Source organism: Carassius auratus, chromosome 34, assembly GCF_003368295.1.
Source record: "Carassius auratus strain Wakin chromosome 34, ASM336829v1, whole genome shotgun sequence".
NCBI lineage: Eukaryota > Metazoa > Chordata > Actinopteri > Cypriniformes > Cyprinidae > Carassius > Carassius auratus.
In genome coordinates this window covers 2,321,118-2,334,490 of record NC_039276.1, presented here as the reverse complement: position 1 = coordinate 2,334,490, position 13,373 = coordinate 2,321,118, and the positions used below count along the sequence as shown (strand labels likewise).

The 13,373-nt window shown below is 38.0% G+C and overlaps 1 protein-coding gene across 3 annotated transcripts in view; it reads left to right on the top strand.

The window, feature by feature from the left end:
* LOC113052933 (fidgetin-like) overlaps positions 1–13,022 on the top strand; it is a 59,991-nt gene extending 46,969 nt beyond the window's left edge. For 2 of the 3 annotated variants that reach the window (XM_026217422.1, XM_026217421.1), the window contains exon 3: positions 6,510–13,022. In XM_026217422.1, coding sequence (XP_026073207.1) covers positions 6,510–8,731 — 2,222 coding nt within the window. In that variant the 3' untranslated portion in view covers positions 8,732–13,022. The remainder of the gene's footprint in view (positions 1–6,509) is intronic. The other variant, XM_026217423.1, reaches the window with a different exon arrangement.
* Positions 13,023–13,373: the final 351 nt, after the last annotated feature.

The following is a 13,373-nucleotide window of genomic DNA, read 5'->3' as shown; positions in this document are numbered from 1 at the left end:
GAGGCTAGCCAGATTAATAGATCCGAAAAAGGTCAGCTTCTCTGTCTCATTGGCCATGATCACAGTGTCTGAAATGACACACTGCAGTGTATCGCTGTGCGTTCGCTCCCCCCTCGCCATCCAAACTCAGTGTGCTAATCAGTCGCAGGACTAACAGAGGCATTAGACGAGCACCGATGATCAGTAATTACTGTCAGGTTTCAGCTTGTAATAGGTGAGGAAGTATGCAGATCTTTAATCAGTCAGATCAACTAATGGTTGGAAGTTCAGAAGAGAAAGTTGACCATTATCTTTTTGAAACCCGTTTTTTGGCATTGTGTTTGTGTTATAGTGGAATTTGTACAAAATTATCCAAAAAGTCACTATTTAAAAAATTTATTTCAAATCATAGACAAAAAACTTGACAGACGAAGAAGAATAAAAGTAAGTTTTGTATTGAACGGCTGTAATATGTCTGAATGGCCATTAATTCATTGCACTCCACAAACTTTATTTAGTTTTACTTTAAATTAACCCTGTGTCATATTTTCTTTGACTTGGTGTAATCATTTTGAGGATGTCTGTGTTTGACAAGCTTCTGCTAAGTAACAGTGTTTTTTTATTAACAGCAAGATACTGTTATAACATTTTATGTCAAACAATATTTTCAAGACCGAATCTTTCTGATATTCGACTGAAAGTCGAATCATATATTTGGGGGAGGGGCAAAATACATTGAGTCAAGCCAGACATTCACCAGCCATAATTACTGATGTTGACACAGGGAAAATTAGTAACAAATGTCTTGCAGATACAAACAGGGTAAATAATGTTTTCATGTTTTGATTAAATAGTTAACACTAAACGTCAGCGAAACCCTAACAATTCACCATTTTTACAGTAGTGCTCTCATTATAAAGTTATATGACAGTAGTTATATTAATATTCAGCATTTTTGTTTTGAGCTGCGCGCGCTGAAGATGACCAATTAGAGTGAGGCATTTGATTTTGTGTTTTTAGTCAGTGGGATTAAACTCATAATTTCATGTAGAATATGCTTCGCTATTTATACAACATAACGTTAATATTAGGATTTATAGGCTATCAAAAAGAGCCTGAATGCAAATGAACATATCTGTGCGGCTGTGAATGTGAACTCATTTTTCTAAACAAAGTCCTCAAAAGTTCGATGTGGTCATCAACAGATGATATCTGAAGTGTTATCTCCACACTACAAAATTGTATTTCATTTACTTCTCATAACTGTGAATTTAGTATTTTATTCTATGCATTTAACATTTTTTTTTCTTGCTATTGTGACATTCAGAAAAGACCTGCGACCCACCAGCACTAGACCACGAGCTAAACCTTCAATACACCTTAAGAATATCTCGTCTGATGAAGTCCAGCTAGCGATCAATCAGTCTAGTCGGTTTTTGTTTGCCATCTCACCCAAATGAGTGACAATGGTCAGCATAATCTAAGATTTTCCAGGCGTAAAGTAGACCAGCAGACTGGTGAATTAAACAAAAGGGGGTTTTGTGTGAGGTCAATCAGTGGGAATTGAGCTTTGAGGCCTCAGGCTGGCTCCAGACATGCCTTTAGTACAAACACAAGTAATTGTATGACTCTTCAGATTACATAGAGGAGAATTAATGCTTCTTAGGGCTGACGTTTGCTCTGTGCCTAAATCTGCTGAGCTGCCATGCTGTCTTCTAAGATAGCAACTAACTGGAACCTCACAAGTCCGCTATTTGGTGTACCCTACATAGGCAACTCTAAGCATAATACAATTTTTAAGATTTTTTTATTTTTTTTATGAGAACTTATTATAAAGTGTTATAAATTTATTTTTTATACAAAAATAAAAATCATTATGTGTGTGTATAAATATTCATTTGTTAATATTAGTTAATGCATTATTTGTAAGCTGTTTAATCAGTGCTTTCAAACTTTATAAATATTTACTAAAACAATAAAAAATTTCTTTTTTCATTGAAATTAAGCTTAAATATAGCAAAATATAAGATATAATAGTTAAATTAAAAGAAATGCTGCCTTAGCAACTACCTTAAATACTTTTAAGAATTACTAACAGGAAATAAATAATTAAAAAATTAAACCTAAATAGTAAATATAAAAAAGGCTAATTCATAGATTTAATAAAAACTATAACTGTAGGCCTATATAAATAATACTAAAATAACACGGATAACTAAAAAAAAAAAGAGATTTTGTAAATGTTGAAATCAACATTGTTTAATAAATGCAGTAAAGTATGTAAAGCATACATTTTTAGTTCATGTTATTTAATGTTAACAAATGAGACCTTATTTAAATTATTTATTTGGGTATTTTGGTAGCACTTAATAATATGGTGGTTGCTTTTGTTAACATTAGTAAACTACATAAGCATTTATTAATCTTAATGTTCACTTGAACTTTTTCTAATAGATTATTAAGATCGTATCTATTAATATTATTCAGTTGACCTGAGCTGACTTGAACTAACAATGATTAGTTGTATTTTTATTAACAAACATTAACAAAGATGAATAAATACTGTAGCAAATGTGTTGCTTTTTGTTGCATGAAATAATTTTAACTAATAGCACCTTGTTGTAAAGTGTTAACTTTATTTGATTTATGTCTGGCCAATTAATTACTTTATCATCAAGGCCTTATGAACTAGAGCATAACATGGTAAACTAAGCACATTGTTAATCAGATTGCTAGTCGGCATGTTCCCTAAGAAGTTAGCAAGCTCACCGATGACAGATTAGAAAGGCTTGACTGATACTTTTATACCTCTAGTAGCAATAAGTATGTGTTTTTTGTGTTATTAATGTTTGTCACAGCGCTAACTGAAACTTGAGCACCGAGATGATTTAGTGAAGTATAAATTCAGACTACACATGATTCATTTTCTGCTTCTCTCTCTATCTCTCTTTCTGCCTCTCGTTTTCCTCCTCCATCGTTCAGTTATAATCCTCAAATCTTTCTCAAACGGTGACATTGCACAAAGCTCTCAATTTAGGTTTGAACAAGCTATAGGGACGAGACTGTCTGAAGGGTCAACGTAAGCATATTGAATAAAAATAGAAAAAAGCCATTTACAAATACTGGAACATGCATGAGGTGAGCACTTGAATTCAAAGTGTCCAGATCAACTCCCTGTTCTCCTGTAAAATAAATCCTTGATGCCTCATTTCCAACTGCTTTAATCTTGTTGAGAAAGGTTTTATTTTTGTAATGGCTTGGTAATAGTGACGGGAAGTGAATTTGTTCTTTTGTTTGGGCTTAGTACGTTTCATAAAACCCATCTAACTGCGAGAAGAGAGCATTGTTTGAAATCTGTCTGTGTGTGCAGCGCAGGATTTCAACCTCTTGAAATGTCTGTCTTTGTTGTAGAGCAAGTTAACACCCACATTCCTCACAAAGACCTGCCTGTGAGAGAAGCCATATATATAAATATATATATACCAAAGTGGAACATGAAAGAAGAGTAATAAATGCATTAACAAGTGGATGTACAGAGGCAGGGAGATAGTCGAACCGCTGAATTCCCAAGGTAATATTCGCCGGCACAGCAGCCGCACGCTTTTTGCATGATAAAAAATGAAAAGCTTGTCCTTGGATGATGGCAATTATGCTTCCAGTGTTTAATAGGTTATTAAAGGAGAACAATCAATATTAGCAAGCAGATATTTTTATTAAAAATACTATAATCTGATATAAGAAATATTATTGCAGGTATATTTTATAGTCAAAATTCATGTCAGTGAATGTTTCATATTTTTAGTTAACCTGACATTTGTGCTATACAGGAGTAAACACACTTGAAAAAAATAAATACATAAAAAAATAAATCAATTTTGTAACCTGAAAAGAAAATCATGAACTGAAGAAAAATGTAGAAAAAGAGATAAATAAATCAACATCAGCAAGTTGCCAATGCAACACTTCTCCTTTTAATTCAGTTTAAATTTATGTACTAATACAACTAAAACCAAAATAAATTAATTTAAAAAATCATAGTCGTATATAAAAAAAAACAACTACTAAAACACCCCAAATTAACTAAAATTGAACATGTAAAATATAAAAATAAAAACTAAATTCAAAATATTACTAAAAACACTATTATAGTGTCTCAAGGATACTGCTATTAAACTGCAACATGTTGAATGAAGTAGAAAGACTGAAGTAGAATTTTCTTGTAAAAAGTAATCCAATAATCTTTTATTCATTTACCTATTCGAAAAATCTGGTTTTACTCTGCACTTTTTCTTCTTTAATGCAAAGCAACAACAAACAAAAAAAAGCTAACCGCAGTGTGTAAAATTTAATTTGTTGGCACAGTTAAATGCATGGGGATCTGTTGAAAAAATGTGTTTCAGATGTCACTTGCATTGGCATAATTGCATCAAATAATTTTATTTTCCACAATTGCATGCAGCAATTTTAGATTTTCAAATGCTCACTCTGGGACCTGCTTTTGTAAATTGATTAAGGGAAAGTCTGGCTCGGATAATGAAATGTATTTATCGCTAGCAAGTCTTACATAGGCATTGCATTGCTTATCAGTTGATAATCATACTAGAACTGACATCTGTCTAGATTTGGACTTTATTAATGGGCTTGCTGGCATGTCTGCCATGTTCTTGCCAGCTTTCTTTTGTCTTCAGCCTTTCTTAGTCATTAACTTGTGGGCCTGACAGCCTTGCCAGCCAAAGCAGTGATCCCTTTGACTAAAACCTTGTAAATTAACACAATTAGCTCAGCATCATCCTGCTAATTAGCTGTGTGTGTGTGTGTGTGTGTGGTGTCTGTCCAGGCTGCTGGGGGATTCAGGCGAAGGAAAACCACATGCCCATCTTCTAATGTAGAGAAAGTGCTCTGATACACACACAATACACTGAAGGGGTAACAAAGGGGATTTCTTTATAGAGACGTAGTAAGTAGACATCACCGACTCTGGAAATACGAGTAGGGCTAGGTGATATAATGTTATGTATTTGTCATTTTGCTGCCGATGCGTAATTAAGTAATTTTGTAATGCAGGGATTTCTTTGTGTCCTGCACTGCGTTTTCATATATTAAAATGTTCTATTAAAAATATAGGCATATTTTGCATTTACAAATGTTATTAATTAGCTGAATGTACTGTATATCGATCATCTGTATCATTTATGATCACATGCTACAAGAAGTGATCATCTGTTTATATCATGTTTTGAGAGGTATGTTGAGTTTGCCATTGAATACAGGGACAGTGGCAGTCTTTAGGTAATTTGACAGGTTTTAGAAATGGACACATCACTAAACGCTTATAAATGGTGTCTTTTTCTGTGCCGTGAATAGTGTTTGTGAGCGCTTAGGCCCAGTAAGCTCAGATAAGCAGGAGGCGTGAGCACAATAACACGCCTGCTGGACACTGCAGCCAAACACTGTTGTCATCAGAAGTCTATCTACAGACGGCGAGAGTGCGTGTGCGACCACCCCCGTCATCTCGTCGGCTCTTGAGTAAATGTCTCTTTGATAATCCCATGCTGTGTCTAAGATGACAGCGTATGTAACTGCTTGTGTTTGCAAATGGAGTTTGGGATTAAACTTGATGGTGGCTTTTGAGCCCCGGAGCCAATAAAAGACAGAGCCTGCGGAGAGAAAAGACAGAGAGAAAGAGACAGAGCCCAATGCGTCAGCGTGAAAGGGAGAGAGAGAAAGGGGAGCATTACAGTGAACTAGAGGGAGGCAGGCATGTTTTTTTTCTTTCCCCTTTCCAGTTCCCTGTGCTCCAGGAGGCGGACGGCAGACAGAAAGCTGTTGTAATTCATGCCGTGCTGTGAGTTTGTGTGATGAAAGCAGTAGAGCGCTGCCTGGGAGATTGCTTTGCTGCACTCCTCCAAGCAGATTCGAAACTGTCTGGGACTGCTTTAGATGAGAGTTGGATTATAGAGTGACCTGCGATGTCTGTGTCACTCGGCTGTGTGCAGGGTGCATTATACTGTTCTAACCAGGTGTTGGAGGCCCAAATCTGCACTTTTCCAGCGATACCAACTGTAAGCAGTGCCTGCGATATGAAGCCAAGGCTCTCCGAGAGTTAGATGGGGGGGGGGGAATGGAAATAATATGTTACTTTTGTTGTTTCTTTTTAAAAGCAGTTGCTTATTGGATCATTAATTCCTAAGTGTCACAAAAGGAAAACCCTGAAAACCCCAGTGGTCGACCAATGTGTTTTTAATGACAAACACTTATTTCTGTATAACACTGAAATTTTACAATATTTATATTCACAGTTCTATAAAATTATTTGAAAATAATTTTTATAAAATTATATGCATGATAAAATGTCTTTAAACATTATGCAATTAACATTTGCAAGCCATAACTGTTCAACAAAAACTACATTTTCTACTCAGTTATCAGATAAATTTCAGCCATTTCAGATGAATCAACATGGCAGATCTATCAGTCTCTATTCATGAGTCCAAGTTTCTCACACCTGATTGTTTTTGTTTGTTGTTTAGGCTTAAAGATGCAGTGGACCCCAGAGCATGTGCAGTGGGCCGAGCAACATTTCGACATCTCATCCACAACACGTTCCCCTGCACATAAAGCAGAGGCATACCGTGGACACCTGCAGAGGACCTACCAGTATGCCTGGGCCAATGACGATATATCAGCACTGACGGCCTCCAACCTTCTGAAGAAATATGCAGAGAAGTATTCTGGTATCCTAGAGGGTCCCAGTGAGCGGGCGCTCCTGTGCTCGTACTCCGAGAGTGCCCCAGGACTCTTAAATGGACGCAAGTCAGAGAGTGAAGCATGGCAGGAGGGGATCTACCCAATGAGCTGTGCTGCAGATGTGGTTTCTGTAAGTAAGAATGGCATGACTCCCGCCCTGCCTCCTCCAGATGTGACGGCAAGTGTTGGCACCTCCTCTGGTGTGGCAAGTACCTTGAGTGAGCCCAGCTACTCCAGTAGTAACTGCGGGAATCATGCGTCTACTACACTGCATTCGGGGATCTCCTCTCAGGAATTCGCGAGCAGTTACAATGGCTCGTACTTGCATTCCACTTACAGCGGTGGGCAAAGCACACCAGCTCTCCCGTCCCCACATCCCTCACCTTTGCACAGTGCTGGGCTCCTTCAGCCTCCACCCCCGCCACCTCCTACCCTAGTGCCCAGCTATAATGCAAGTTCCCCCAATCTCTCCAGTTACAATTACCCTCCAGCAGGTTATCCCCCACAGACTGCTGTTGCCCCAGGCTACAGCCCAGGAGGAGCACCCCCTCCCTCAGCTTACTTGCCCTCAGGCATTGCTGCCCCCACTCCCCTACCCCCTTCCACCCTTCCCGGTTACTCCTACCAATCCCACAACCATGCACCAATTGCACCAACACCTTTGAATGGCAGCTCGGCCAACACACTGAAAAGAAAAGCATTTTACATGACGGGCCAGGGAGATATGGACTCTAGTTATGGAAATTTCAACTACAGCCAGCAGCATTCTGCTCAAAGCCCCATGTACAGAATGCCAGACAACAGTCTTGTTGACTCAACCAGAGGGAATGGATTTGACAGGAATGCTGACACATCATCTTTGGCGTTTAAGCCCACGAAGCAGTCAGTGCCACAGGATCAGCAGCGGAAATTCGGCAGCCAGTCCAGCAGGGCACTAACCCCTCCTTCTTACGGATCCTCCAAAGGTTCCTTGGGATCCCTGCGCTCAGGCCAGTCATTTGGAAAGTTTGGATCCCCTGTCTTGAGTGACCATGGTGACGACAGCAGACAGCATCACCCTCATTCCATTGGTACGGCCACTTCATCCAGCCACCCCGCTGAGGAGCAGTTAAAAAATAGCGATGCTAGTTTGGTAGAGATAGTCACTACTGAGATTCTGCAGCAGGTACCCCCTGTTGACTGGAGTGACATTGCTGGACTGGAGATGGCAAAAGCTACCATCAAGGATGAAGTCCTGTGGCCTATTCTGAGGCCAGACATGTTCAGCGGTATGGCCACATTACCTCGCAGCATCCTTCTCTTTGGACCTCAGGGCACAGGCAGAACACTGCTCGGCCGGTGTATGGCCAGTCAGCTTGGCGCAGCTTTCCTCATCCTTAGTGGCTCTGCTCTGGTCACAAAATGGCTTGGAGAGGGCGAGAAGATCGTCCAGGCCTCATTCCTTGTTGCTCGTTGTCGGCAGCCTTCTGTGGTTTTTATCAGTGATATAGATCTGCTGTTGTCTGCCCAGTTGAATGAAGAAAGTCCAGTGAACCGAATCAAGAGTGAACTCCTCCTCCAGCTCGATGGAGTTCTGAGCTCACCAGAGGAACATGTTCTAGTAGTATGTTCCACCAGCAAACCTGAAGAGATTGACGAGACTCTACGAAGGTACTTTGTAAAACGGTTGCTTGTCCCCTTACCGGATGCTGCCGCACGACACCAGATATTCAGCCAGCTGCTCTCACAGCATAACTACTGCCTCAGTGACAAAGAGGTTGCACTGCTTGTTCAGCGGACAGAAGGCTTCTCCGGGTTGGATGTGGTCCGACTTTGCCAGGAGGCCATAGTTGGTCCTCTCCACGGCATGTCCAGCACAGACCTTTCCAGAATGATGCCAGGTCAGATGAGACCGGTGTCATACCAAGACTTTGAGAATGTGTTTTGCAAAATCCAGCCCAGCATATCACAAAAAGAACTTGATACATACACTGAATGGAATAAGATGTTTGGTTGTAGTCAGTAAAGAGTGAGGGTGTAATGAAATCTGAGGGGTGACCTCCTTTGCTCTAAGAGGGGATTACAATTCAGCATTCTTTGCGTGACACATGCAATTAAATAGTGTGGTTATTACAAATGTAGACCCCTAAAGAAGAACCTGAAGGACTGTCAGATACAGTTGAATGATGCATGGCTGTACTTAAGTCAAGGTCTGGCCCTTTGCACATAATCCAGACAGAGAGATACTGTTTTCTGGGCTCAGTACTGCAGACGCAGAGCTCCACTTACCGAGGAACTCTGTAAGTCAGGACCAACTTCTTTGTGTGTAAATATCATTCTGCTGTTTTTGAAATTTTGTTGCTATGAAGTGCCTGAAGTGGTGCTTTATTGATTTGTATTTGTTTGCCTCACCATCTACATTGGTGGCATGTGCTAATATAGAGAGCTTTAACATGAAACTAAATCAGACATGTTCTGCTTTTCATTCATTTTCTTGTTTTTGACACTTCTCTCAAAATAACAACAGTATTCCTCAATCAAGTCTTACCTGTAGTCCCCAGGAAGGGCAGGATAAGGTCCATGATGTGCTTTGAATCCGGATCCTAATTTATGAAATTCACTTGTTTGATTTTCTTCAAAACCTCAGGAAAGTGATTGTGATTTGTACAGTACCTCAAAAAGGATTATGCGATAGCACTACATACTGCTGACTACATTTGGTTTGGTTTCTAATTTGCTTCTTCAAAAACTCTAGGTTTACCTCAACCATTAAAAAAATCAAAAGGATATGACTATGAATGTAACCAGAACATTTCTGGGTTGTTTGGAAGAACAATTTGGGGAGTTTCTTTTTTATTCTTATTGTTCCTTCTAAATTATGTTTAAATTCCTTTGCGGACATTGCTTTAAGTTTCGAAAGCAGAATTGTGTTCCAGTATTGACAACAGCACCTGTTCCTCCCTGCATAGCACAGTTCAGACTCTACAACGAACACTCGAGTCAGAGATGGGCACTATCTGTTGTGTTGATTAGATTTGTCCAAAACCAGGTCAGTGCCAGAGAATGCAGTGGACTTCAACATTTGCGTGTTTGTCTCCTCTCTGCAGAATAGAGTTGGGGTAAATCACAACTTTACAAAGAGACTACAAGATTCTTAAAGTGGAAATATTTTCACATTCTTCATAACACATTTACGTATGGTTCGTTTTTGTTTCGAACTCTGTCCTGCTGCTGTGTTGGTTGGTGTAAAGATATCTAAAGGATCATGTGTACCCTGCATTCTGTTCTACCTCAGTTTCACACTATTTTCTCTGCAACTAGAACAGAAAGATGAGAGCTTGGTTTCTTCAACCTCTTTAGGTTTGCTCTGCTCTGAAGCCTCCATAAAGAACAAGCTGCCTTTTTTCCAAGAAAGAAACAAGAAACGTTTGTCTCAAACTACCTGTGCAATTCCTCTGCTCTGAGTACCCAGACGACTGTAAACACCCCTTTGTGTTAACACACACATTATTGATGGGGTCTCTTTGGGGCCACTTACTGGGGCCATGTTCCCTAAAGCCAGAAATGTACTCTACGCAAGTATGCAAGTGCTTATAGCAATGCAGGTTAGAAGAATGCTAGTGTTGTTGCTTTCCAAAATGCATCAGACTGCAAACTAGACTATTGCTAAAAATATACCCCAGCGACTTAAGACTGGATTTGTGGTCCAAGGTCACATATACATATGTTATTCACATTATTACATAACATTGTGAACTTTTGTAAAGCGTTTGGTCATTAACTTTTAAATGCATCATGTTAAAGATGCAATTATGATGTTGTATGTCCCAAAGAGTACATACTTTAAAGGCTTGGTATAAGGCGGCAAATTAAGATGCAGCATCAAGACAACTACTGTAACAGTTTATTGTGATATTATTGCTGAGCAAGTTAGTCAAACTCTTTATATTTTTATGTTTGTACACCCAGTTTCCTGGTGTAGACATTTAAAGGAAACTCTATTGCCCCTTTGAGAATGGAGGTATGTTACTTCCACAATATTGCAAGTACGCACAACATGCTCTTGCAGTACTTTAACTAAACTTTTGCATTTGTGTACTTGCATACAGTATGTTTCTAGTTCAAGGTAGCACAGGATGTTGGTAAGCATAAGAGGAAACATTATGTTTGAATGTATTTTTTGTTTGTTTCTTGCTATGTTTACTTTCTCTGATCCTTTGAGTCAGCTTTTTTTGTCTAGCACTAGAGCTGGTGAAGCGATGTGTCCCTTTTTCTCACGAATCAGTTTTTCTCTGGCCTTTATATAATGTGTCTCAAATGTTGGAGAGGATGCACACTCGGTTTCAAGTTTTTTTGTTTTTTTTTTACGTCCACTGTAGTGTAATTTGACTCCATTTTAAGGTGCTTATTTAGCAGTCGGAGGCTTCGTTCATCCAATACATGTGTATATATATATATGACATCCTTAAAGAAATATCTACTTTTCTGGCAGACATCCAGATAGTCTTTTCTGTAGCTGTGAGACACCACTTTCTTCACAATGTTCGTAAAGTGATATGTACACCCAAAGGACTATGATTTCTAACCTTGTTTTGTCGTCTAAAATGGAAACATTATTTTTCTTAAATGGTATTTTCATTCTGCTTTCTTGTTTTTGTTTTGATGTTTTGAAGAAAAGTTACTATTGTGCAATTTGTCAAATGCACTTTTTATGTTTTGTGTGTTAAAGCCTATCCCACGTAATTGTCAAAACCAAAGCGAACAAAGCTTTTTAAGATCAACAGCTGATCTGTATCTCTGACGATTTGAATTCATCCACACTTTTAGGGAAATGTATATGGGACTTCACATTGATTTTACCATGTGGCCAAATAGCACTGATGAACAAATCCCGCACTGACCCTGAAAAGAAAAATGATCTTTTAGTGTTTCTGCAGGTGTTGTTTTTTTAATGTTTGTGGCCTAAATGCCCTTGAACAAAACGGATTCCTAATTTTATTTTTGAAAGCTCTTTGTAATTGGTTAAAGGAATGTTCTTGACAACATAACATAAATTAGGACAGAAAACATTTTTGGTCATGTCACTTCTTTTAAGACAAACCAGTACCAAAAAAATGTTTAATATTTACAGTCATTTACAAGAACAAGTACAAGGCCAGTTATTTTTGTTTCAAAATTATAGCCAATATTATTGCATTTACTTGTTAACATAAGACTAGTTTGATTTAAACTAATTTACTTTGCTAAAGCTGTATGCAGTCTTTTAACCTCAATGTCATAATGCACAGTAAAGCCAATACATAACAGGAATCATTGTGATATTCAGGCATTCATCCACTAGAAAAGTATTCCCACTTCAGAAAAGTCATTTCAAACACATTTACAGCTTTGTGCTGCATAATTCATGTAAGTGCTTTAACAAAAATGCTTCTGAACCCTCCAGCACTCTTTACTTCCATCGTAAGTGTTACTTTAACTATGAATTTTGATTTGTTTGTTTTTTTAACTGATGGATTAGTCCAAATTATTTTCAGTGGTAATCAATATTATGCTGTCAATAGAGCTTAACTTATATTGAACCGGATCATTCCTTTAGCTGATGGCAAAGGAAATGTGGGAACATCCAAAAAGTACCATGTTTTAAAGCACATCTCCTCTATGGATATACATACAAAAAGATCACTTGATTTTGTTAATTTGCTGTATTAATTTCCTTTAGCGCTATTGTTGATGGTTGTTTCCTTCAAGTGGTCACCAGTGTTTGTTTTTCAACCATTTTTCTTTATGACCATTTCTACCTCATTGCTACATATTGACATGTAGTACCTATGTTCTGTCTTTTTTGAATGTCACACATTTGTATTAAAGAAAATAAAAATAAAAACTTATAAAAACAATAAAAATAATAAAAAAAAGGCTTGTTCTTTGATTTGAGCAGTCTACCTCAGAAAGACTGTGTCCGTACACTGAGCAGTGGAGTAGCTGCACAAACTGAAAACACACATTAGGCAGAGACGATGCACACTGACCACATGAACTCGAAGATTCGTTATGCCGCCGCAATCTGGAATATTGTGGATTGTATAGGTCTTCTCTACATGCAGTTTTTTTCCTTTCATTTTTCAATTGAAATAAATCACTTTCCCCCCTTTGTGCACTGTAGTGTGCATGTGGATATGTGTGCACTTATGAAGTGTGTAAGTGTGCATTTTTATATATGAAAATCCTATATGAAATGTAGTTACATTTCATATCCCATATTTGTACATTAGATACACTTCATGTACATTTGTTATTAGTATAACATTTTAAAACGCACCACATACGTGTGTGTGTGTGTACAATATTGCCATAATTTCAACGTAAATGTATTTATGTATGCATAGGGACAAAGGACAATAAAAGATCATTCAAATGCTTTTAAAACGTTGTTTTTCATTTTTCTTTGTTGCATTCCAGATAAATTACAATCTCTGTTTTAGCTTTTCTGTATTGAAATTAAATTACATGGTAAATGAAAAGACATATTTGAGAGAGACCTATACACTGCACAATATAGCAAACTTTTTTTTTTTTGACTTTGTAAGAATGAAAGAAAAAAAATCAAATTATAACTGGGCACCAGTATAGACATCCAGTAGTGACCATTTTTACATTTATATTTGTCT